The sequence below is a fragment of the Heteronotia binoei genome, chromosome 2, assembly GCF_032191835.1.
Source record: "Heteronotia binoei isolate CCM8104 ecotype False Entrance Well chromosome 2, APGP_CSIRO_Hbin_v1, whole genome shotgun sequence".
Lineage (NCBI taxonomy): Eukaryota > Metazoa > Chordata > Lepidosauria > Squamata > Gekkonidae > Heteronotia > Heteronotia binoei.
In genome coordinates, this window is record NC_083224.1 from 56,076,677 (window position 1) to 56,101,117 (window position 24,441).

At 41.6% G+C, this 24,441-nt stretch overlaps 1 protein-coding gene across 4 annotated transcripts in view; it reads right to left on the minus strand.

Annotated features, from left to right (window-relative positions):
- MTCL2 (microtubule crosslinking factor 2) overlaps window positions 1–24,441 on the minus strand; it is a 106,062-nt gene that overhangs the window by 16,318 nt on the left and 65,303 nt on the right. Inside the window, exons 4-10 of one of the 4 annotated variants that reach the window (XM_060231020.1) lie at window positions 22,509–22,571; window positions 15,336–16,574; window positions 11,435–11,599; window positions 10,229–10,354; window positions 9,010–9,240; window positions 4,473–4,580; window positions 3,326–3,496 (exon numbers count right to left, since the gene is read on the minus strand). In XM_060231020.1, the coding sequence (XP_060087003.1) occupies window positions 3,326–3,496; window positions 4,473–4,580; window positions 9,010–9,240; window positions 10,229–10,354; window positions 11,435–11,599; window positions 15,336–16,574; window positions 22,509–22,571 (2,103 nt within the window). Of the gene's footprint in view, window positions 1–3,325; window positions 3,497–4,472; window positions 4,581–9,009; window positions 9,241–10,228; window positions 10,355–11,434; window positions 11,603–15,335; window positions 16,575–22,508; window positions 22,572–24,441 lie in introns of all 4 variants that reach the window. The other 3 variants (XM_060231019.1, XM_060231018.1, XM_060231021.1) reach the window with 3 other exon arrangements.

Below are 24,441 nucleotides of genomic sequence, written 5' to 3' on the forward strand. Positions count from 1 at the left end.
ACCAGCCAGCTCATTTCCCTCTTCCTACACACTAACCTAACATATGCTCTTTAGGAAAATTGTGCACAAGCAGCCTGAAGGATTAGTGCTGTGCAGTCACCTACATGCACACAAACACAGGAGTCAAAAGTGTGACTAAGTCTTCTGTGATGTCAGGTTGCCAGACTTTCAGAAATCACTGCCAGTGGACATTATGGAGGAGTAGTTGAGATGTTATCAAAACATGAATACTTCTCTTGACGTTTTCCAACTGCTGATGGAGCCTCAGGAACCCACAAAGCATAAGAAAACCCACAAAGCACAGAACAGAATGGGATATATTGTTTCTTTCCTCCACTATTACGGACAGAGAATTGGACATCTGACTTCAAGGAAGGACACAAGAAATAATTCTAAGGGGTCTGTAGGCAATGGCCTGGAGTACTCTTCTATTCCTGGAAATTGGCAACCCCAAATGTTCTCAGAGTAGATATGTGGCCCACAGCACAGCTGGAGAGTCAAAAACAGGAATAGACTTGACATGGCTGTTATTAATGATTGGTTGGCGTAAAATGTCCCTTCCCATGGAGGATGTAACATATGAAATGGTGAATGCCTGTATACAACTGCAGCTTCCAGTTTCTGCAGTCATGAAAATTTGTGCTGGTGGTGGGGAGTCAGCCACCCAAATCATCAACACTGCTGTCTGTAAACTGTATCTGCTCATGTATCCTTCATGCAATCATAGGAGTGCATTTGAATGAGGGTAACTCAGGGTGAACTGGATGGACAAGCTTCACACCACATGGACTAGATGACTGCATTTACAAAAGAAACAGAAGGAGGATGCCCACAGGGCTGTCATGGGAATGCAGTAATGTTTTGACTTTGCAGAAGCAGAGCACAGGAAATGAATAATTTACTCATAAGGTTTTAACACATGTGTATATAAAAAACACTTCTGCTGTGCTTTGAGTGGCTGCTTTGAGTTTTTCTGTTTTTGTAGATTTTCTTAAAATAATAATTATTGGATTGTAATTGTTAGGTCAGCCTAAGGACTGATTGGTTGGGGTACTGTATGTTAAAACATATAAATGTTTTAAAGAAATATGTGTGTCTGCACCCTGAACTTGAATTTATAAAGGCATCATACTGATGGCAACATTTACAGCCATTTCTTTGTATATATCTGGGGATTTTGTTGCAAGCATCCACACAGCCAGAGTGTTTTAAAACACGCGGAGAGGAAGCTTGTGAGCTGCATGCAGCCTGGTCTGAAGGGAGCCCTTTGTTGGTCAGAACCAGTGGTGTGCAGCTATTTCCACAGCAGGCTGCTGCAGAGCTACAGTAAGAAGACTCCAGTTTTATTATATTCTTCCAAAGCCACAGTCCAGGGCTGAGTGCCAGATTACATTAGTCCTAACGGTATGCTGAGTGACAAGAGGCTTTTTTACCGTGTATGCCATACGGAGTGGGAGGGAAATAAACACAAAAAAGAGATATGCACTGGGTTCCATATCTGCACAATCTCATGCATGTACCACCTGAATGCAAAGGTCAGAGACTAGACACTAAAAACTGCAGATGCTCTGTCTTTTACTCTCTCTTCCTCATCTCATCTAACACAAACAACAAATGGTGATTCATCATTGTGCTGCTGCAAATCTTCCAACTCCCATCTCACAGGAAAGATTATGCAGGCAGGGCGGGGAGAGGCAGAGTGTGATGACAGCACACTACACATTGTTTGTATTAGACAAGGAGAGTAAGGAAACACAATGCCAGCTTCATGTCTCTTACAAAATCTAGTTAAAAAGATCTGTAGCATGCTGGTTATTTTTCCTCTTAGAATAGCAGCAGTTCAGGGTTGCCTATGTTTTTCTAGCAGCCTTTGCAACTTGCAACTCCATGCATGAAAAAGATCCATCATGTGCAGCCATCAAAATTACATAAGGTCTGTCACAAAAAAGAAAAAGCTTTTACTCCTATACTAATTCTATCTAGACCATACTTTTGTAAGAGTGGCAGTTTATGCTCTTATCCAATCTCATTTTTTCAGTGCCACTTATACACTGAGGACATGAAGCTCTGTCCTTGAACTTTCCCTTTCTATACAATTGCATATCTCCAACTGCCTGTCTGAGGCAACAATGAGAAATCCAAGCAGATAAGTCAAACCAAATCCTTTCCAAGCATCTCCTCTTTCCATATTCATTATCTCTTCATATTGTTTTTGTACCCACTGACAACATCAATATCCACCTTGCTGATCAGATTACAATCTTGCTTTTATCTTGCAATCCCCGTCTCATTTGCTCCCCATATTCAGTCATGTTGTGTTACTTCTGCCAGTACAACACTGCGAAATGTACAGCTCTCCTTCCCTTTCCCGGAGCAAATGTCTGACTCGTGCTCTGATCATGCCTTGACTACTGCAACCTTCTCTTTCCTGGTATCTGTCATCTCTAAAGAATCTCACCAGTATCCACCCTGTATTCCTCACCTGTTGATCAGACATGCAATGTCCCCCCAACGAGAGCTCCACACTGACAACATGTGTAGTCTCAAGTCATCATATATTCCTCATCCTCACATTTAAAGCCCCCCATGTTTTTGCTCACCTCATCTTTGTTCCCTTCCCTCTTAAGATTTCTCTCTCCTTGACCACTGCTTCTCCAGTCTTATCTCCTTCTCTCACCCAAATTCTCCTGTTCCCTTAAACTAAACTTCACTTTTTCCCTTGCTGCCTCTTATGCCTGGAAGGCCAACCATGAGTTACAGAATGCCACTCCACAGTCTTCCTATAATGCTATCTTACCAGTTGATGAAGCTACAAATATCCTAGAGTTCTGTGGATTTGATGCTCCACTGCTAAAAAGCATCACCTTTGATTTCAGAGGCCTCCTGCCTCCCCATCATGGAGCATAACTGAAGATCTCAACAGGAAGCACAACCCCTACTTGGTGTAGGGTTGCCAAGCATAGCAACTCTACATAGCAACTAGCAGGAGACAGGCAGGAACATAGGAGCCGCCAGCAACAGCATGATGTCACTTCCGGGGGAATCCAGAAGCAAAGTCCCTCTAGGAATCATTGAGAAGTCTATAGTAAAATCAGAGGTTCTAGTGATTCCTAGAGAGGACAGACACCACTTCCAGGTTTTTCTTGGAAGAGAGTTCATGTTGTTGCCAACAGGAGGGGTTTTTTTTTGTTTTATTTTTCTCCCACTGGCTGCAAAAGTGGCAGTGGGAAACTGAAGCAAGAGGCAGGGGAAAATGGTACCCCTAGCCTTGAAGAAGGCTCACACAGGGAGTTAAGAGAATAAATGTGATTCTTGAAAGTCTGACCTGAGTGATGAGACACTTGAGCTCCGTCCTCTCCATCTCCCAGGTCGCTTTGGCCTTGACAAACTGTTGCTGCAGTTCATTCATGCCTCTCCTCTCTTCATGCAGCTCTGTGCACAGCTCCTTTAAGATCACCTTAATGTCTGACAGGGTCTTAATGTACTCACTGGGCTGCTAAAATGACAAAAAAAATGTACCTAGTGAGTTCTGATGTATTTTGGACAGTGTAGCCACTGGTTACCATCTCCTATAACCTTTCTTAGTTTTCAGAAACACAGCTTCAGAAATTCCTTTCCATTACATTTTTACTACTCTTCCTCCAGAGAGGTCAGGGACATAAGCACAGTTCTTCTTTCTCCTATTTTATCCGTTCAACATAATGGTCTGCAGTCACATAGTGAGTTTGATGGATTTGAACCTGGTCACTCAAGTCCTAGGTCTGACACTCTTAACCACAATATACACTCTGCCAACTTTGACAAAGCAGCACGTACTGAAAACTAAGAGCTATACCACTTCTCACAAAGTATGAATTCTTGCGGGGGTGGAATTTGCCTAGTTTGATAACTAGTTTGGGAAAGCCCTGCCCAGCCTCAGAAATTATATGTCTGTGTTTCATAAAGTGCAGGCAAAAAGGTAGAAGAATATGCTACCTAAGTGAAAGTGACTGGTGGCCACAGAACAGAACCTGAAGACCAGCTCAGAGGAGATGCTGAATGCAGCTGCCAGCAGGTTTTAAAAAAAAGTTCAATGCTGTGGGGCCCAGTTCTGGTAATGACTGTGGCATCTGGGGAGTGGGGTCATGCCTTCCACTTCACACCATTTCCTGAATGGTATAAGAACCCTGAAGCCTGGTTGCTGAATTTGTAAACCCACTGGGGACTTTGTTGATGAAATCCCTGGAATCTCCTTGTATACATGAATGAGTCATCTCAGATCAAAGTCTGCAAACAAAACTTTCACATCATAACAGGCAGAATTAAGTCAGCTCATATATTCAGATGCATGCAAATAATCAAGTGGAGCTATTAAGGAATGCAAATGAATGTAGGGCGTGTGTGAGAATCAGTCCTAAAATACTGCAAAGAATCTCCAGAAGTCCAGGCTGCATAGATGTTGGTCCTCCCATTGCTCCCAGGTCTCATCTCACCATGTTTTGAAACCAGCCGTCTCCAATACACGTCTTGTTATCTGCTGGCTGCTGGGGGTTCAGTTCCTCTTCTTCTATCAGCAGGTACAGTTCTTTCATGCTATTCACCTGCAAAAGCAGAGAATGAAGCAAAACATGAGCAGGAGAGTCTGCAATGGCTGCACTACATGTTTTGTGTACAGAAAAACAATATGTGACCCACTGAAAGTCCAGCTGGTGGTAAAGGGCTGAGGACTATCTGTAGCAAGGTAAATGGAAGAGATTAGAGCACAAGATGAGGCTCTCTGAAGCGTGTACAAAGTTGCTCCATTGTCACATCATCCTTGTTGCTTTTTCCGTACCAGACACTCTACAGTACACTTCTGTATGAAGAGAGAGTCATCATTTGAATTCTTCCCTAGCCTGCTCTATAAAGAGGCTGTTGTTCTGAAGCCTACAGTCACTCAACTGCCCACAGACCATGCATTCTGCTTTCATCAGGAATTAATCTGTTGCAATAGCAAGAAGCCATTTTATTTCTCTGTTTGACTATGGTTCCCCTTCTCATATTCAGATGAGGGACTTCTTGAGAGGAACCTACTAGGCAATCTTGGACTTGGTCCTAAGAAATGCCCAAGACCTGGTGAGAGATGTAAAAGTGACTGCATTGCATGGGAACAGTACCATAATGTTATTGAATTCAACATTTGTATAAATAGGGAGTTGCCCAAAAAGACCAACACAACCACTTTTAACTTTAAAAGGGACAACTTCTGTGAGAAGAGGGGGCATGTGAAGAGGAAACTGAAAGAAAAGGTAAAAAAAGAAAGAAAAGGTAAAAAGGGGAAGCTTGGAGACTGTATGGAAGCTGTAAAAGGTAAGAAAGATTTCTCTAAATGGTGGAAAGCTAGTCCCAGTGAGGTTAACAAAAGGGAACACAAGCTGTGGCAAATAAAACGCAAGTCTGTGATGAAGCAGGCAAAAAGGGACTATGAGAAGCATATTGCTAAAAACATAAAAGACAATAAACATTTCTTCAAATACATTAGAATCAAGAAACCAGCTGGGGAGGCAATGGGGCCCTTGGATGATCAAGGGATAAAAGGATTACTGAAGGATGACAGGGAAATGGCTGAGAAGCTGAATGTATTTTTTGTCTCTGTCTTTACTGTGGAAGATGAGAAGTGCTTGCCCACTCCAGAACTGCTGATTTTGGGAGGTGTGTTGAAAAGACCTGAGTCAGATTGAGGTGACAAGAGAGGAGATCCTATAACTGATAGACAATTTAAAAACTGATAAATCACCAGGCCGGGATGGCATACATCTAAGATTTCTGAAAGAACCTGTAGATCTCCTGACAAAAATATGTAATCTTTCATTTAAATCTACTTCCATTCCTGAGGACTGGAAGACAGCTAATATCACTCCCACCTTTAAAAAGGGTTCCAGAGCAGATCCAGGAAATAACAGATCGGTCAGTCTGACTTCCATACCAGGTAGATTGTTAAAAAGAGAATTAGTAGACACATTGATGAACAAAAGTTATTGAGGAAGACTCAGCATGGGTTCTGTAAGCAGTGAAGTGGCTAAGTCTGTGAATGATGCTAAATTGTTCAGGATGGTGAGAACCAGGGAGAATTGTGAGGCACTTCAAAGGGATCTGTAGAGGATGGGAGGGTGGGCATCAACGTGGCAAATGAGATTCCATGTGGACAAGTGTAAAGTGATGCACATTGAGGTAAAAAATCCTAACTATAAATGCAAGTTGATAGGGTCCAAACTGGTGGAGACTGACCAAGAGAGAGATCTTGGGGTCGTGGTAGATAACTCACTGAAAATGTCAAGACAGTGTGGACTGCAATAAAAAAGGCCAACACTATGCTGGGAATTATTAGGAAGGGAATTGAAAACAAATCATCCAGTATCATAGTGCCCCTGTATACATTTCATGGTGTGGCCTCATTTGGAATGTTGTGTACAATGCTGGCCACCACACTTCTAAAAAGATACTATAGCACTGGAAAAAGTGCAGAAAAGGGCAACCAGAATTACTGAAGGGTTGGAAGACTTTCCCTATGAAGAAAGGTTAAAGCGCTTGGGGCTCTTAACTTGGAGAAACGACGACTGAGGGGTGACATGATAGGGGTTTACAAGATTATGCTTGGGACAGAGAAGGTAGAGAAAGAAGTACTTTTTTCCCTTTCTCACAATATAAGAACTCGTGAGTACTCAATGAAACTGCTGAGCAGTTAGAACGGATGAAAGGAAGTACTTCATCACCCAAAGAATGATTAACACATGGAATCCACTGCCACAGGTGGTGGCAGCAGCTATAAGCATAGATGGTTTCAAGAGGGGATTGGATAAACATATGGAGCAGAAGCCCATCAGTCACTATTAGCTACAAGGTATAGATAGAATGGAAACAATCGGTGCTTGCACAAGGGACTACTTTTACCTTTTTATAGCTAGAACTTTCTGTCTGGGGCAAGTGATGCTCTGTATTTTTGGTGCTTGAGGGGGAGGCAACAGTGGGAGGGCATCTAGTGTCCTGGCCCCACTGATGGATCTCCTGATGGCATCTGGTTTTGTGGCCCCTGTGTGACAGAGTGTTGGACTGGATGGGCCATTAGCCTGATCCAACATGACTTCTCTTATGTTCTTATGGGACTTATCAGACAAGTAAAAAAACCCAAACAAAATGATGCTTCTCTAAACAAAAGCAGGGTTAAAGTGGATGCATGCTACAATGGAACTTATAGGCTGCCACATGGAGTCAAGATCTCATCTTCAGGCAATAGTAGATTCTACAGCTCTCTGCATTTATGCAGAGGCCAATTGTCTTAGCACATTTTCACCTTTGATAATAAAGAACACCTTTACACTTTTTGTGTTCCCCCCACTCCTCAACCACTTGTGAATTTTATTCATGCAGGAGAGAATTCAGAAGAGACACCAAATGCACACTGCAGCCATGGTAGATTTTCATTTACATTAGGAACAGATCAAAACTTATCTACGCTCTTCTTGATACGCACTGTTTGAAAGAATATGGCATCATGTGCTCTCTTCTTGGATAAATAGTACCATGAAATCCATCCATCCTATTATCTTAATTTTATATTTCTCCCCTCCCTTCCTTATTTCTTTGCTACAATAAAAATTCATGGGTTATAGGAACTGGAAAAGAAGTTGTGATGGACTCAGGCAAGTTAGCCTGGAAACTGGGGAACAGTCTTGCAACGATTGGCTGGGCCGCAGCTATAGCAACAAAAATGTAGCAAATTGAGAGACGCTTGGAGGGAAGTAAAATGCCTGAGAGTTGAGCTTTAGGACAGGAACAGTTCAGTTCAGTCTGAGAACTGTGGAGTTCAGTCAGAGAACTGAAGCTGATCAGTTGTGAAAGCAACTGGAAAGGAGCTGAGACAGCCTGTGGGCTGAGTTCCTTGGGAAACAGAACAGTTTCTGTCTGTGAGAGAGTTATTGGTCAGAAGGAGGCAAAACCAGGCACCTTCTGTGAGGAGAAACTCTCTGAGGAGATCTGTCAGCACATTAGGACAGTCTCCTGGTCTAAATAAGAACACTCTAACACTTAAATACTGGGAGTAGATTCTTGTGGTCAGGAAGGATTCCCAAGAGTCAGACAAGGAATCTAGCTGGGTGGGACACACAGGATTGAGGGGCTAGAAGAGAACTCAAAAAGGTGTGAATCCTGAATGCTAATGTGTGAATCTGAGGGAATATTGATCTGGCACAAGTCAGAAGTCTCCAGTGTGTATGGAAAAACAGTATGATCGTTTATTATTTTTATGACTCAAAGGAGCCTGAGCATAGGGCTATTCCATCTCTGCCTAGAGTTCTTAGTACCAAGTAGGCATTGCCTGCCTGTCAAAAGATTTTATTACTAAAGCCTGCCCGATGTTAGTTCATAGTTATTACTAAAGCCTGCCTGTTTATATATTCTTAAAACTATCTCAGCCTGACAAATCTCTGGAGTTTAGAGATTGTTTATTTTGAATTCCTGCCTGCCAACTGATTTGCCTTCAAATAACTAATTAATATTATTTTACCCCTCTCCCTTACCTTTTGTGAACTAATAAACATTTTTTGTGGCTTTTGAAATTCAAAAACTGACCCTGACCAATTCCTCACAGATGTAAACTCAGCAAAAACTATTAACAAAAAAAATGTGTGTGAATGCCATAACTGCCTATTCTAAAATCAAATGCATTTTGCATTTATTTTGTATTTATTTATTTACATCTCACTTTTCTCCCCAATGGGGACCTAAAGCAGCTAGGAACATATTTCTCCTCTCTTCCATTTTGTTCTCAAAACAACCCTGTGAAGTAGGTTAGACTAAGAGTGTGTTACTTGCCCAAGGTCACCCAACAAGTTTCCACACAAGAGTGCTGATTCAAAGCCAAGCCCTCCCAGTATTCTAGTCTGATACTCTACCCACTATGCCACACCAACTTTCAATGATAGTACAGAAGTTCCCCAGGGACTTGTTTGCCCTAGAGAGGACCAGCATGCTTGTACTTGCAGCTCACCGTACCTCCAAGAAGTCATTGCCTTCATTCTGCAGAATCTTGCCCTGCCTCCAACGTTTCAGGAACCACTTGAGCTTCATGAAAAGGAGCAAAAAATTTTGCTTGAACTGCTGGGATTCCTGCACCAGAAGATTTTTTTCTTGGCTCCAGAATTTCTGCTCCAGCCTCCTCTGAAGGTTCAGGCTCTGCAGCTCAAATTCCCGCCTCAGGAGGGCCTTCTGGTGATCATCCTTCAGCTGAAATAAAATATACATAAAATATACATAGAAGCCTCACTAAAAGCACCAGGAAACTGTCTTATTTCACCTACATATATCATTACAGGATTTCAACAGAAAGGGCCAGGAAACAGTTTTTGGATTCTCAGGCTTGCAAGACAGCATCCTATGCAACTCTGGTTCTTTAGCTAGTGGTGGTGCAAAAACAGCATATTAGAGATGCAGTGAAAGGCTATAACCACCCTTATTTGGTGTCATTCACAGCACAGTAGGCCTTGGATAAAGCCATGGTGACAGGATGGCCATTTTTATTTGTGAACAGATGCATCCAGCTGCTCCAGAAACTTGCTCCCAGATCTCCAGCAGTCTTTTATGGCTTTGAAAAACCACCCAAGTTGCCCAGCTTGGTTATGACATCACAGTACGCATGGTACAGAACCATCTCAAGCAGCATACACTCAACATATAGGGAGATTATTTATTTATTTCAATTTGTACCTTGCCTTCCCCGCAAGAAGGCTCAGGGCGAGTTCCATCATAAAAATCCACAATATTAAAATCAGAATAACAAGTTAAAATACACCTAAAATAAGCAGAACATTAACAACTAACTGGTGCCTCAACAGATAAACAACCGGTTGGGTCTCAGGTGGTCACTTGGATTTGAGGTTACTGGAGGGAAAGATGGATAAAAAGTGGGTGCCTACTGCCTCAACTGAAGGCCTGGTGGAAGCTCTCTGTCTTGCAGGCCCTGTGGAACTATGGTAGCCCTGATCTCTAATGGAAGCTCATTCTACCAGGTAGGGGCCTGGCCTGAAAAGATCCAAAGACTCAGCCAGATGCATTTGTCTTTTTAGCTAAAGAAGGCAAGGGGCTACTTTGTACTTCCACACATTGCTGCACTTGGATGTGCCTGAAGCAGTAAGGCCTGTACTAAAAACCTCTGTGCCTTTGTGACATGTATGCCTCACGGCCTGAAGAGTAGCTCCAAGCAAATCTCTCTGACCTGGCAGATTTTCTGGGTAAAGTTCTCTGCTTCCTCCTTCCTCAGTTGCCTCTCCTGGGAGAGCTGTTCCTGAAGGCCCCGCAAACTCTCATTGGCCTCTGACAGAACCAACTGCAACTCCTTGATCTGCAAAGAACAATAACAAAGACAACAATCACAGGGGACATCTTAGGGGGAATACTTTATCTCTCTTTTTCATATAAGATTTGCTAACCATAAGGGAACAGTGCCTGTCTCCATCAGAAGTGTCTTAGGCCTAAGTTTGTGATTCTGTAATTTCAGGTCACTTGTACCATTGCAAACGTCACTGATTTCCTATATTTGTTCTTTACATTTTTAACTGATCTGTTGAATAATGTGACGTTAGAAGAAAACAAGAAATCAAGTAGCTTAGAAATATTTGTTTAATTAGTGGGTTTATTTGTAGCCACCAAACAAACTTCCTTGCCTGGCAAACTTCCAATACAAGCTGAGTCACAGAGTTGCTCAGAAATAGTCACAGAGCTGGTCTGAGTCTTGATGATCAGTAGAAAAGAGGGATATATTTTAAATAAAATAAACTTAGTGCTGATGCAAAAACAGCACTACTTCCTTTTTTGATTATTTGTACTGAAAAGCTGTTAAATCAGTAAGCATGCTGTCATTCTTAAACACTAGCTTTAAAAAATAATTGCCCATGTCTCTGGGAATTATATGTTAGTGTTGTGTAGGAACACAGGAAAGTAAGAGAAGAAGAAGGAAGAGGAGAAGAAGAATTTATACCCCGCCCTTCTCTCTGAATCAGAGTCTCAGAGCAGCTTACAATCTCCTTTATCTTCTTCCCCCACAACAGATGGTTGAGGCTGAGAGAGCTCTCCCAGAAGCTGCCCTTTCAAGGACAGCTCCTGTGAGAGCTATGGCTGACCCAAGGCCATTCCAGAAGCAGCAAGTGGAGGAGTGGGGAATCAAACCCAGTTCTCCCAGATAAGAGTCTGCACACTTAACCATAAACCAAACTGGCTCCTCTGGATCAGCACTGAATACGAGGAACTGTAAACTTTCAATTGGAAGCTTTCTGACTGCTACATCTGTCTTCATGCCCATTCCTTTCCCAAGTTTATTTTGCTCCTCACTAAAGGCGTATATCTCTTGAACTGCCATTTCTCCAGCCAGGACATTCTCCCCAGCATCTCTCTCCTCCCTTCCCTGGGGTCAGTGAGTACATACCTCAGATGCATAGGAGTCTTTTTCCTCTGGTTGGTATGACTTGTAACTCCGGTCAAGTTCCACATTGGCATCCACATCAGTGGTGTTGGTGTTGCTACTGCTGTGGTAGAGGTCAGAGGGCCTGCTCTCCCCGATGTCCCAGTCTGGGGCCTCCCTAAAGTCAGACTGCTGCATGCATGGGCAAGTTAATGAGAACAAACCAAAAGAGTAGAAAAAAAGAAAAGAAAAAACAAACAAAACAATGGGTCTCAGGAACAATAAGAGAGCTACAAGACAACAAAAAGGATGAAGAGGAGAAGGAGCTTCGCTACTGTGGCAGAAGACAAAGTGGAAAACAAAAGGAGACACAAAATGAGCAGACACGTGGGCTGGATTGTTTGGGGGAGGGGAAAGAGAGAGAGAGGGAAAAAATGCGCAAACACCAGTTATGGTGCCATGCAGTGCCAGGGGTGGGATTGGAGCTAGTTGGGTTGGAAGGGGATGGCCAGCAGCATGCGCAAAAATAGAACTCTGAAAAATTGGAGTGTGCTTTAGGAGGTTGTCAACCCAAATACAGCTCCCCAAAACTCCTTCCCCTCCTTTTAACCTTTTCTTGGATTGTGGTCTAATCATGACACCAGTTCATGATGAGCAAAGAAGGTCTTGACTACTCTACCACTTGGTGTTCAGCAGTATTCATAATATTGCCAATATTGTTTTTGTAGAGACATCATTTCCAGCACCTACTTTTAAGTCCAGTCTATAAAGGGCAAATGCAGTAGAGCCTGCTGACACATGAATAACACCTTACTCCCATAGCCCCCATGAACCTCGAGATAAGTGCCTGCATCAACTGAACCAAGCATTTGGGCCAATGGTTGCCTTCTGATGCTACAAGGCACTGCAGTGCAACTCCCTTCAGCTCTCTGAACTAGAAAAGATGAGACAACACTCAAAATCAGGAAATAGTTTGATCTTTCCTCTCTCTTCAAAGTTTGTCAAACAAGCCTTGGGCAATACTTTGAAGCATAATTCCTAGAGTTAAGAAGAAATCTAATCTCCTTCTTCAGTAAACACTTTCCACCTTTTACACCCATAAATTATCATTGTCCAAAATAAAGATGGCCTCATGCTCTTGAATTCATGTGGAACAGCCAATACCAGGTGTACAACATAAGAACATAAGAGAAGCCATGTTGGATCAGGCCAACGGCCCATCAAGTCCAACACTCTGTGTCACACAGTGGCAAAAAATTTTATATACACACATACACTGTGGCTAATAGCCACTAATGGACCTGTGCTCCATATTTTTATCTAAACCCCTCTTGAAGGTGGCTATACTTGTGGCCGCCACCACCTCCTGTGGCAGTGAATTCCACATGTTAATCACCCTTTGGGTGAAGAAGTACTTCCTTTTATCCATTTTAACCTTTCTGCTCAGCAATTTCATCGAATGCCCACAAGTTCTTGTATTGTGAGAAAGGCAGAAAAGTACTTCTTTCTCTACTTTCTCCATCCCATGCATTATCTTGTAAACCTCTATCATGTCACCCCGCAGTCGACGTTTCTCCAAGCTAAAGAGTCCCAAGCGTTTCAACCTTTCTTCATAGGGAAAGTGCTCCAGCCCTTTAATCATTCTAGTTGCCCTTCTCTGGACTTTCTCCAATGCTATAATATCCTTTTTGAGGTGCGGCGACCAGAACTGCACACAGTACTCCAAATGAGACCGCACCATCAATTTATACAGGGGCATTATGATACTGGCTGATTTGTTTTCAATTCCCTTCCTAATAATTCCCAGCATGGCGTTGGCCTTTTTTATTGCAATCACACACTGTCTTGACATTTTCAGTGAGTTATCTACCACGACCCCAAGATCTCTCTCTTGGTCAGTCTCTGCCAGTTCACACCCCATCAACTTGTATTTGTAGCTGGGATTCTTGGCCCCAATGTGCATTACTTTGCACTTGGCCACATTGAACCGCATCTGCCACGTTGACGCCCACTCACCCAGCCTCAACAGATCCCTTTGGAGTTCCTCACAATCCTCTCTGGTTCTCACCACCCTGAACAATTTAGTGTCATCCGCAAACTTGGCCACTTCACTGCTCACTCCCAACTCTAAATCATTTATGAACAAGTTAAAGAGCATGGGACCCAGTACCGAGCCCTGCGGCACCCCACTGCTTACCGTCCTCCACTGCGAAGACTGCCCATTTATACTGACTCTCTGCTTCCTATTACTAAGCCCGTTTTTGATCCACAAGAGGACCTGTCCTTTTACTCCATGACTCTCAAGTTTTCTAAGGAGCCTTTGATGAGGAACTTTATCAAACACATTCCTGTGTTATAAATTTTGAGTCCAATGGCACCTTTAAGACCAACAAAAGTTTATTCAAGGTACACACTTTTGTGTGAAAGCACATTTCTTGAGATACTCTGTGTATCTGAAGAAGTGCGCTTGCACATGAAAGGTCATACCTTGAATAAACCTTTGTTGGTGTTAGGATGCCACTGGACTCAAAAAATTTTCTACTGCTTCAGACAAACACAGTTGCCCACCTGGAACTAATTTCTGTGTTATGTTCAAGATCTCCTGTGAAGCCCAACACTTGATACTCTGAGTTCTAGTACACTGTAGACTTTAAAGCCATACTCCACTTGAAATACTCCACTTTAAAGCCATACTCCACTTGAAATAAAATTTTAGTGGCCATGTTGATCTGTGTAAGTAACAGTAAAATATTAAGTCTTCTAAGTCCACTGAAATCAATGGGCTACTTAAGCTTGCACAACTAGGCACAGTGTTGGGATCTCCCGCTAAGTTTTTTTAAAATTGTAAACTGCAACAGTAGAGACTGTAGAGACTCGAATCCAGATCAGGATTGTGATATGTTCGAAAGGGATTCATCCTTTACCCCCCCCCCCCGCCCCCCCACTGGCTATATCCCTGATCTCAATCTATATCCCTCAAATGCCCTGTGACATAACATATACAAAACCTTTGTGTATTCCACAAAACACAAACAGTAACCTCAGGGGGCCAAGAGCAATTGAAACTGGAAAAAAAATGTCAGAGGGGGGTTCCTGCTAAATCCAAAATCTGTGGCTTTGATCCAGATTTTTTTTTCAACTTATTTATTTGTTTGTGAACCTCCCAACAACACATCTATTTGCGGCTTTAAAAGCTGGGGTCTGAAATATCAGCTGGTGGCATAAGCAAAGTGCTATATTAACAGAATATTAAGCTGTTGATAGCTCATGAATTGTTAACCTTATCACTTTCTACCTCCAGAACAATTCTTAAATGAACATTTGAGCTGGTTAAACCAATACTTTACCAGTGTAATTCTCAAGGGAAGCTATTTCTCTGAAATAATCTCCAGTGTGAAAAATCTCCCAAGTTATCTCATCATAGTTCAATTCTACCCCTACCCCACCCCGCAACCTAGTTAACACTACAGTTTCACAGTGGCACTATTTCAGGAACTCTCTCCATATGTGAAATTGGGTTGTTAAAACTGAATGTTGGCTTTTCCCACCTCAAAACCTAAATATGTTAGGCTATCCATGACATGGAAGCCCTCTGGGCAAGGGCTATGGCATTTCTCTGTTCTGCACAACACCTGCACTCCATCTGACACTAAATAAAATAAAAGTCAGCAGCAGCCACAGCACAGTATATGAGTCTCTCCACCTCCTGCCCAACGCACACTCTGCTAAACCAGAGTCCTATCTCATTGGCCTCAGTTCCATGCAGTGAGCCAGTTGTTAGTGTGTCATTTCACTCTTAAGAGGCAGAAAGGGGGAGCTACATTAATAGGTTCTAATTTGTTAAAGCAGGAGAAAACAGCATGGCAAATAAAGCAATAATCACTGGAAAGGAATCATTGTCAACAAACCTGGGGGAAACCCTCACCTGGAATTCAGAGTTATGCTCTTTTCGCAAAGCCTCTTTTGTGGCATCCTGGGAGCTGGAACTTGGCAATGAGTCTTTCTGGCCTTTCAGGCAGTCACCAATGTGATCCACCTTCTTCATGAAGCTGTTCAGCTCCTGCTGAAGGACCCCAAGTCGCATCAAAATGGCACTTATTAGTTTAGAGTCCGTGGTGCTCTCATTATCCATGGCCTCACTCAGCACAAGTTCTGCACAGTCATTATCCATGCAGAGCTTTAGGCTGGAAGTGAAGCCATTGGCATCCGAGATCAAGACATCGATGGCTTTGCTGACCAGCGCAGCCTGGTCCCTGATGTCAAGGAGGGTCTCAAAGTCCTTGGATCTGAGAGGCCAGCTAGGGCTGGTTTCATGGGATTTGCTAATATTGCTAAGACTATTTCCAGGTGATCTCTCCTTAGCATCATTCTCTCCCCCAACTGGCTCCTCTCTCCAAAGGGACGTTGGAATGCATTGGGCAGAGTCTCCAGCCTCAGCATCTGTCTCCAGCATGGGCCGGGTGGTCTGGCATGAGGCAAGGTCACAGCGCTGCAGATTAGAAAGCAGCACTCGGTTCTCGTACTGCAGCTTCTTGACCTTGCCGCTCAGCTCACTGATTTGGACCTTGGCAGTGGCCAGCTCTTCTTGGGAGGTCTCACTGATCACCGAGCAGCTGTCCTCAGAGAGGGTGATGTCCAGATCATGATCTGACTTGTACTTATTGAGCTCATTCATGAGGAGCTTGTTTTGCTCCTCCAGTTCCATCAGTGATCGCCTCAGCAGTTCCGCCTCCTCCTCCACAAACTGCAAATGTCTTCTGAGTTCCACTATACTCTCCCCTGAGTCCCCACAGTTTGTCATGGAGAAGGAAAAGCGGATGTCTTGCCCCAAGAGTTCTTTGTCTCCTTGCACCTTCATGTCATCCATTTCCGCCCTCAGCCCTCGGTTTTCAACCTCAAGCTCCACTATCCTCCGGCTCAAGATGTTAGCTTCTTCCTCAACAAGTTTCAAGTGGACCTTCAGCTCTGCCTCTCTGGAATGAGGGGAGTCAGCCAGCTCCTCTATGGAGAGGGAACTCTCCAGGTCCCCATACAAGGACCGATATTTCATCAGTTCCTCCTTCATACTGTCATTCTCTTTGGCTACCTTTGTCAGTTTTTTGCACATCAGAGCAGACTCCTCCTTAGCAAAATGCAATTGACATTTGAGGTCCGCACTGTCCTCCTAGGATTAAGAAAGGAAATGGTACAAGAATGTTTTAAAACCCTGAAATTTGTCAGGTGCTAAAAAGATATTCATTGAGAAAAAGGTAGGACCCCAAAATTATTCATCTTCCAAATTCTACCCTCATGCTGGCAAAAGATCTTAGGGGATTTCCCTCCATATCGGAAAGATAGCAGGAGTCAAGACTATACATAGCTATTTTAAAAACTTGCTAGAAGAAAAATAATTGGCAGAACAAGTTGCCTGGGGTAATTCCAGGATTCGGGGATGGGAGGGTGGGTTAATAGGAGACCAGTTCAGCAACTGTTATGGATGGTATAACCTCTACAAGTCCAAAGGCTAAGGAATGGTCTAACAGAGCTTCAGAGAATGCCATCCAGACAAAAAAAAATCTAAAGGCCAGATGATTGATGGCAGTATGCCTACAGTTTTCAAACTCTACAGTTTGGAACACGTGGGAAAGTATAACGTCTGTGAAAAGGGTAAGTTTAAAAATGCCAAAAAGCTCATGAAGGATAATCAACCATCCTAGAATGATGTGGCAAACTGCTATCACATCTGCTTCATAATTCTCTGGGAACTTCATCTCAGGAGAGTCCAATTCTCATGGCCAGATTACCCATGCACAGAATTTGCTGATTTTTCAAAATAAAGCAAAATAAAATCGTTTAACATGTAAACATTCAGTACTTTTTACATGCTTGCTCCCACAGTGGCTTTCTACCACAGGTCTGCTAACAACTACTAACAATAAAACAAACTTTTTAAAGTATCAATAGAGTATCAAAATGTTCATGAACAGTAAAAATAATAATGAGAGAATAAAAACCAATTAATAAATAAAACAGCATCATTTGATCACAGCATCACATGAAAACAATAATAACCAGAGTGGAGCAAGGGAAGAATGGTCAAGGGAAAAGAGCAACAGAATTTTTTTCAACAGGAAAACTGCCAGAACAGAAGAGATTTAGAAAAGACTCACTTTGCCCTGGCCCAGATAGCCCCGGCAAGCTCGATCTCATCAGATTTTGGAAACTAAGGAGGGACAACTGTGGGTAGTACTTGGGATAGGAGACCTCCTTGGAATACCAGAAGTCAGGAGGTAGGGGCAGGCTTTATTCAGCCACGTGAATATCCTCCAGGTCCCCAGAGGTTACCACAACTACCAGGTGCACACATGTACTCACACATGCACACACACATTTTTTTTAAATAATACCCAAACAGAGAAAGGGGAGGGAGGCTCACTGTCTAGGATAAAAACTGCTGGAAGTATAATTTCAGGGGGTTGTGTGTGTGTGTGTGTGTGTGTGTGTGTGAGAGAGAGAGAGAGAGAGAGAGAGAGAATCTCCACAACTGTAGTGAAAATCGTTGTCTTTCCCTAAATAGATTACTACTTGCCTTGTATCTGACTCACATTACTATTCATTAAAAATACGACACTAGATCCTTACAAGAACTTCCCAGTAGGAGGGTGTGGGGCTCTCCCAGAATTTTTAAAAACTTGGACTTAACATCACCAATTGTTCTTATCTTAGCCCTAAAGGAAGGAATTGGTGTCTTAGGATTCAATAGAGAGAAATCTTTCTCTGAATCATATGCTTTATTAGCTTTCCAAAAAATAAGAAATAAACAAGCCTTGTGCCAAATACATACTAAAAACGAGAAAATGAGCAGTAATTTTTAACTATGATAATACAAAAATTGTAATGAAGGCCAATCTATTCCTCCTCATAGGCTAAATTCATACGGTTTTCTGTACAATACAAATCTTCCACATTATTTTCAGAATCCAGAAAGATTTTACCTTCCTTTCTTCAAGAGCATGCATGGATAAACAAGTCCACTATGTTTTCAACTCCATGCACTCATTTTTTAAAATATATTCTAACAAGGGTTTGAGGCTACCACTACTCCCAATCTAAGCAAATATATCTTTTTCTGAATACTACATTCTGCCACAAACTCCTAGGTCACCTATTCTAGTCCAATCTCAATGCATGCTTTACTTCTTCCAGTCCCCCTTTTAATGTTTCTTTTCCTTGGATTTCAATTATGTATTTTAAAAACATTCCCTTAGTTTCCCAATCCATCCAATATATATAAGGAAAGCCTTCCAATAAGTGGTACAGCCCAGGCAGAAACATTTCATACATTTTCCTGTGCATCTGAATTGCTTGTAAGGTTGATTTACTTTGTGTGAGGAGTGGGGGTAGAATTCAACCAACAGGAAACAAGATGTGAGTTGATGGCCTAATCCTGCCAAATCTTACAATTCTATCACTTGTTCCTAAATAAGCCCTAAAGAAGAAAACAAGGCTACAGTTAGGACTGTGTTTCTAGCTGTTTCCAAACATAGCCAGGGAAATGTGACTAAGCCACTGTTTATACATTTCCTAGTGCTAGATCTGTTCCCTTTCCTGAAAGTAATGGAAGAGGGGGACTCAGCTCTGTTCTTTCAGACTTCTGAAAGCAAGAAAACCGTTAGGAAATGCTACACAGTTTAGAGAGTTCTTGGATTCCCTGTGGCAATTTGAGGATTTGAAATTTCCCCCCTCAATAAATATTACCTCATAAAAAGTGACCGTTGGTTTTAAATCTCAGTGCTCATTTCCTGTTTCCATGGCTCACTGAGGGGGGAAAAACCCAGACAAATCTTTCCCCCTGTAAATACACTAGGCACTCAAGAGCTCCTTTCCAGATGGCCAGTACTGTATGAACATTCAATTGCAGCCGTCATGCCTGAGATTGCATCAGCCCAGAGCTGAAAAGAGGCTATTATTAACTCTTAGACTGTTGTGTTACATTTACAAAAACTTCATTGCACTGGATTCTGGCACAGCATGAAGAAACACCAAAAACATCACTGTAGAATAAACCACCCGTGAAGAGCTGGAGACATGGTAACCTTAACCTCTGATGCAAGCAGGTATTTATGTTCTCTCAAAAACCAAATGTAGTTCCAGCTCTGGAGTTCAATAGAATCCCTTTAAGAGGAAAACAGCATACAATGTAACATGCTTCTAACTACTAGGGGCTGATTTTAAAATGCTCACTGTCCCTCAAAAAGCTTACATGTCAAATTCCAAAAGCAACAGTAATATAATAGACTTTTTTTTTGCCATCAAGACTCACCACAGACTTATGGCAACTCCATAGGGTTTCAAGGGGAGAGACATTCACAAGTGGTTTCCCACTGCCTGCCTCTGTCCAGCCACTCTGGTATTCCTTGGTGGTCTCCCATCCAAATACTAACCAGAGCTGACCCCGCTTAACTTCCCAGATCTGATGAGATCAGGCTAACCTGGGCTAAATGGATCAGGACCTTTTCCATTAGAATCAATCAAAATATCACAAAACAGTGAGCAAACCCATTTCCCAGTCTTCATCAGGCTGGATGTTCAGTTTTTAAAAGTGTGTGTGGGGGGGGGGAGGGTGTTTCATGGGGATTACAGAGAAGTAGCCATTTCTGTAGATGTTAGTGTGTGAAATGATATGCCCTTCCTGCCCTCCACTTTGTACCAAAGATCCAGTCTGATGAAAAGTTCCACTGTTTTGATCACTGTTTGTGATACTCTGGTTGGGGAGAAGTTCCTGCCAAAACTAAGTGCAATGTAAAGGGGGAGAAACCTGAATGGCATACAAACCACACTAGTGCAACTCAAGCTGTGTTTGTGGCACTTTTCTTCTGCTGTACTGGCAGGATAGAACAAAGAAGCGGTGGATCAGCTCAAGTCAAGTGTACACTTGCATACTTTTTCAATATATGCAGCCCAACACTATGCATATTTACTCAGAAGGAAGTCTCACCATGCTCATTGGGACTTGCTCCTAAGTTAGTGTGTACAGGATTGCAGAATTTGATGTTTTGAGCACAGATCGCTCAAAGCCTTCTAAAGAGAAGCCAATTACCTAAGAGGCTCTAGTAATTTGTGTATAAGAATGGCTAAAACCACTAACCCAGTATTACCAACTGCACAAATGGCAGTCATGGACCTACACAGAGAAAATAGATGGGTCTTTTAATTTCCTGCTAAGGTTATTTTCCTTTCAAATAAATCATGTACTGGAGTATGTTTGGCAGATATATGTGGACAGGAACTCTCAAGAGGAATGAGTAGCTTGGGAATCCAAACTGACAGGGAGTATGGCATGTAACCTTTCTCCCACGCAGCTGTATACTCTCTACATGCATCTGGTCTCTTCCCCAGACACTGGCAGTGATGGGGGGAGGGGGATAATTGGTGCAACCACTGTCTTTTCCAGGTGTCCATAGAGCACAGATAAAATTTTACTCTAAAAATTCCTGTATGGAAAGCACTTCCGTCTACTGCCTAGTATTAGGGCTTTATCAAGGAATACATATTCTGCCATTTGCCCATCTCAGCAACCCTTTCCAAGGCAATAGAAGGAGAGGATGCTGATGCCTGTTATGCTGCCCTTTTGACACCTGAGGAATCTGAAGTACAAAGAAAGATGCCATATCTGGCCTTGGTGTTCAAGGGCACAAAAGAATCCTAGTTTTTAAGAACCATAACCCCCCTGATTATTTCTGTTAGTAAGATAAAGCTGCTCTTCCAATATATTATATGTTCTAAACAGTTTGAAGGTCCCTGAATAAATTATGAATACACTGGCACGCTACACGGACAACCAAAATCAGGAATGCACCACTTATTTCAGTAGAAATAGGAACAATTCCCCTAGCTATTCATATAACAAATGTTCCTGCACATCTACAGTATCAATTTTTGTCTCGGTGAGGGGCATAAACTCCATTTTAAAAGCAACAATACATTGCAAGTTGCTGAAACTCATCCCAGTTCTCATTCTGCTCTGCAACTGATCTGTTTCATTTTGCATCATTTCTTTCTAATGGCACCCCTTGGCATCATTGTGGGGGATTTGGTCTCTTGACATTCTACGGCTATTTGGGGGTCGGCCAATGAACTACAGAGTATTTAACTACTAAAACCCTGCACACAAAATTAAGTGAGAGGGTTTGCCAGTTTGTTCTGCGACTTGTTTAAAATGTGTTCATTGACATTCCAAAACGTTCAACAAAAGCAACTGAGTGAACAACCACCTCAAAAGTCCTACTGCTGTACTCTTACACCTTCAGCTTTGATCCTTTGCATCATGGTACCATTGAATTTAACTGCATTTGGTAGATTAAACCCCCCTCAGCTTATTAGCTGACCGAAAGTACTTATTTATTAGAATGTGTTGCAACTTTTAAGTATGCAGCAGCAGGGGAGAGGTGGGCAAGCTAAGACATTTTGGAAAATTTACAGCTCTGCTGCCCATTCCTAACTAGGGCTTTAATTACTGTGATACTGCTGCAACCATAAAAGCTAAAGTGGCGTCCAATGAAAGAGGAGCAAAGCAGAGCTCACCACCCGGCTTGCCTAAAAAAACTCACTCCTCACCCAGTCACCCTATTTATTTGCAGGATTGGGCCACTCCTTACGCTTTTTAAAATGCCACACAAGGGTGTATGGCTAAGTTTGAGCCTTAAAGCTCACTGCACAGCTTTCTTGACACAGGAAACAGCAATAGCTCCCCATGTTAGGTCACGGCCACACTAAGCTTAACACACCTGGCTCAGAAAGCCATATGCTAGAACTTCCTTTCATAACCAGCATAAATATTCCACACAACCAGTCCTCAGGAATCAACTGTGACTGATGGTATAAAAAGCAGGAATACTGTCCTTGTATGCTAGGTTAAGCAGTGATTTATAATCTCGCATCGCCTGTTGAATGTATTATATTGTTTTGTCTTCCACAGTCTGCCTTGAGTCTCTTTGAAAAAGTTGGATGATAAATAAATATTCCCACAGCTAGTACGGCCTTTATGTTAGCACGCACTGCAGGCTGCATTTGCAAAAGACAGCAGAAATGTATGTACAATATGACTTTAGAAAGATACCTGGACAGATGATTTTTTGTCTGTCTTTCCAAGAGAGCATGATCCTCTTTTCTTCAAAGAATTCTGAAATAAAAGACAAAATGGATTAATGATTGGCTAAACACTGATGCTTATTTCTCAGCATGAGTAGACTTAATACCAATTCCAAGTCCTCCTATTTTTGTATTGTTCAGGTATCTCCACCTACCTGGATATAAATACATGGTAAGAAGGATGACAACTACTCTGGATTAAGTGCCAACATGAAACTTGAGTGATTTACTCCCTCTTGAGTGTTAGATTTAATTCTAGGTCTGAATCTGAGTAAAAGAAATGTGTTATTATTTGGCATCCATAGTTACAGTTAGAACTAGAAATATAAAATTTTCAAAAATGCTGAAGCCATGGAAAATGGTTTTTAAAAACTTAATATATGTAATACTTATTTTCATATCAACTGAACTTATTTTACTGATTTAACAACACAAACATGCATAATTTTAACAGTTCCCATATAAAATTGTATTATTTGGTAGATTTATGAATTTTTAGCTATAAATGCCTGTTTTCTATAATATCAAAAACATTCAACCATTCAATAGTGCATCATCATCATACCTCTTATAACTTATTAACTGTGGAAAACATTAACCACATAAATAAGCATATGTTTCAAACAATTTCATTAGTAACATATGGTAATAAATTTCAATTTCTTACATAATTAATAACTACTTTTTAAATCTATCCCATATATTACTTTCTACCCACCCCTCCCCCCATTACTTGACCCCCGCTGGTGTTATATACTTAAAATATTAATATTAAAGGTACCCTTAATTAATAAGAACCAAAATTAATATCCTCCTCCCTCTTGTACTTAATCATTAGCAAAAATTGTCCAATGCTCTTTTATTTTCCACTCTTTTTCTATGTATCTTCTGAACTTTTTCCACTCCATCTTAAATACTTCTATATCATAGTCTCTTAAGGTTCTTGTTAACTTGTCCATTTCACTCCATGTCATAACTTTTACAATCCAATCCCATTTCTCTGGTATTTTTTCTTGCTTCCACAACTGCGCATACAGTGTCCTAGCAGCTGAGAGCAAGTACCAGATTAAATTTCTATCTTCTTTTGGAAATTTTCCATTTGTAATCCGAACAGAAAAGTCTCTGCAACTTTGTTAAATTCGTATCCCAAGATCTTAGAAATCTCTTGTTGAATCATCTGCCAATACTTTTTCGCTCTTTCACAAGTCCACCGCATATGGTAGAAAGAACCTTCATGTTTTTTACATTTCCAACATCTGTCCGGCATCTTAATGTTCATCTTTGCCAACTTTTTAGGAGTCATATACCATCTATACATCATCTTAAAACAATTTTCTTTGATACTCTGACATGTTGAGAGTTTCATAGAGTTCTTCAACAAATATTCCCATGTATCCATCTGTATTTCTTTATTTACATTGATTGCCCACTTAATCATTTGAGATTTCACTACTTCATCTTCCGTAGACCATTTTAAAAGTAATTTATATAATTTTGAAATTTTTCATTGTCTCCAAGCAGAACTTTTTCCATTTCTGTTTGCTCTTTTCTTATTCCTTCAGTTTTAATGTCATTCTCCACCAAACTCTTTATTTGTTGCATTTGAAACCAATCATATTTATAATTCAGCTCCTCAGCAGTTTTCAACTCTATTTTACCGCTTTGTATTTTTAATAGTTGATTGTATGACATCCATTTTCTCTCTCCTGACTAAGCTGTTATTTTTATTACTTCTGCTGGCACTATCCATAGTGGTTTTCTCTCATCGCCATATTTCTTATACTTCATCCAAATATTTAGCAAATTATTTCTTATGTAATTGTGAGAGAAAAAACCATCCATCTTTTTCTTCCCATAGTACATATAAGCGTGCCAGCTGAATTTATTTCCATGACCTTCCA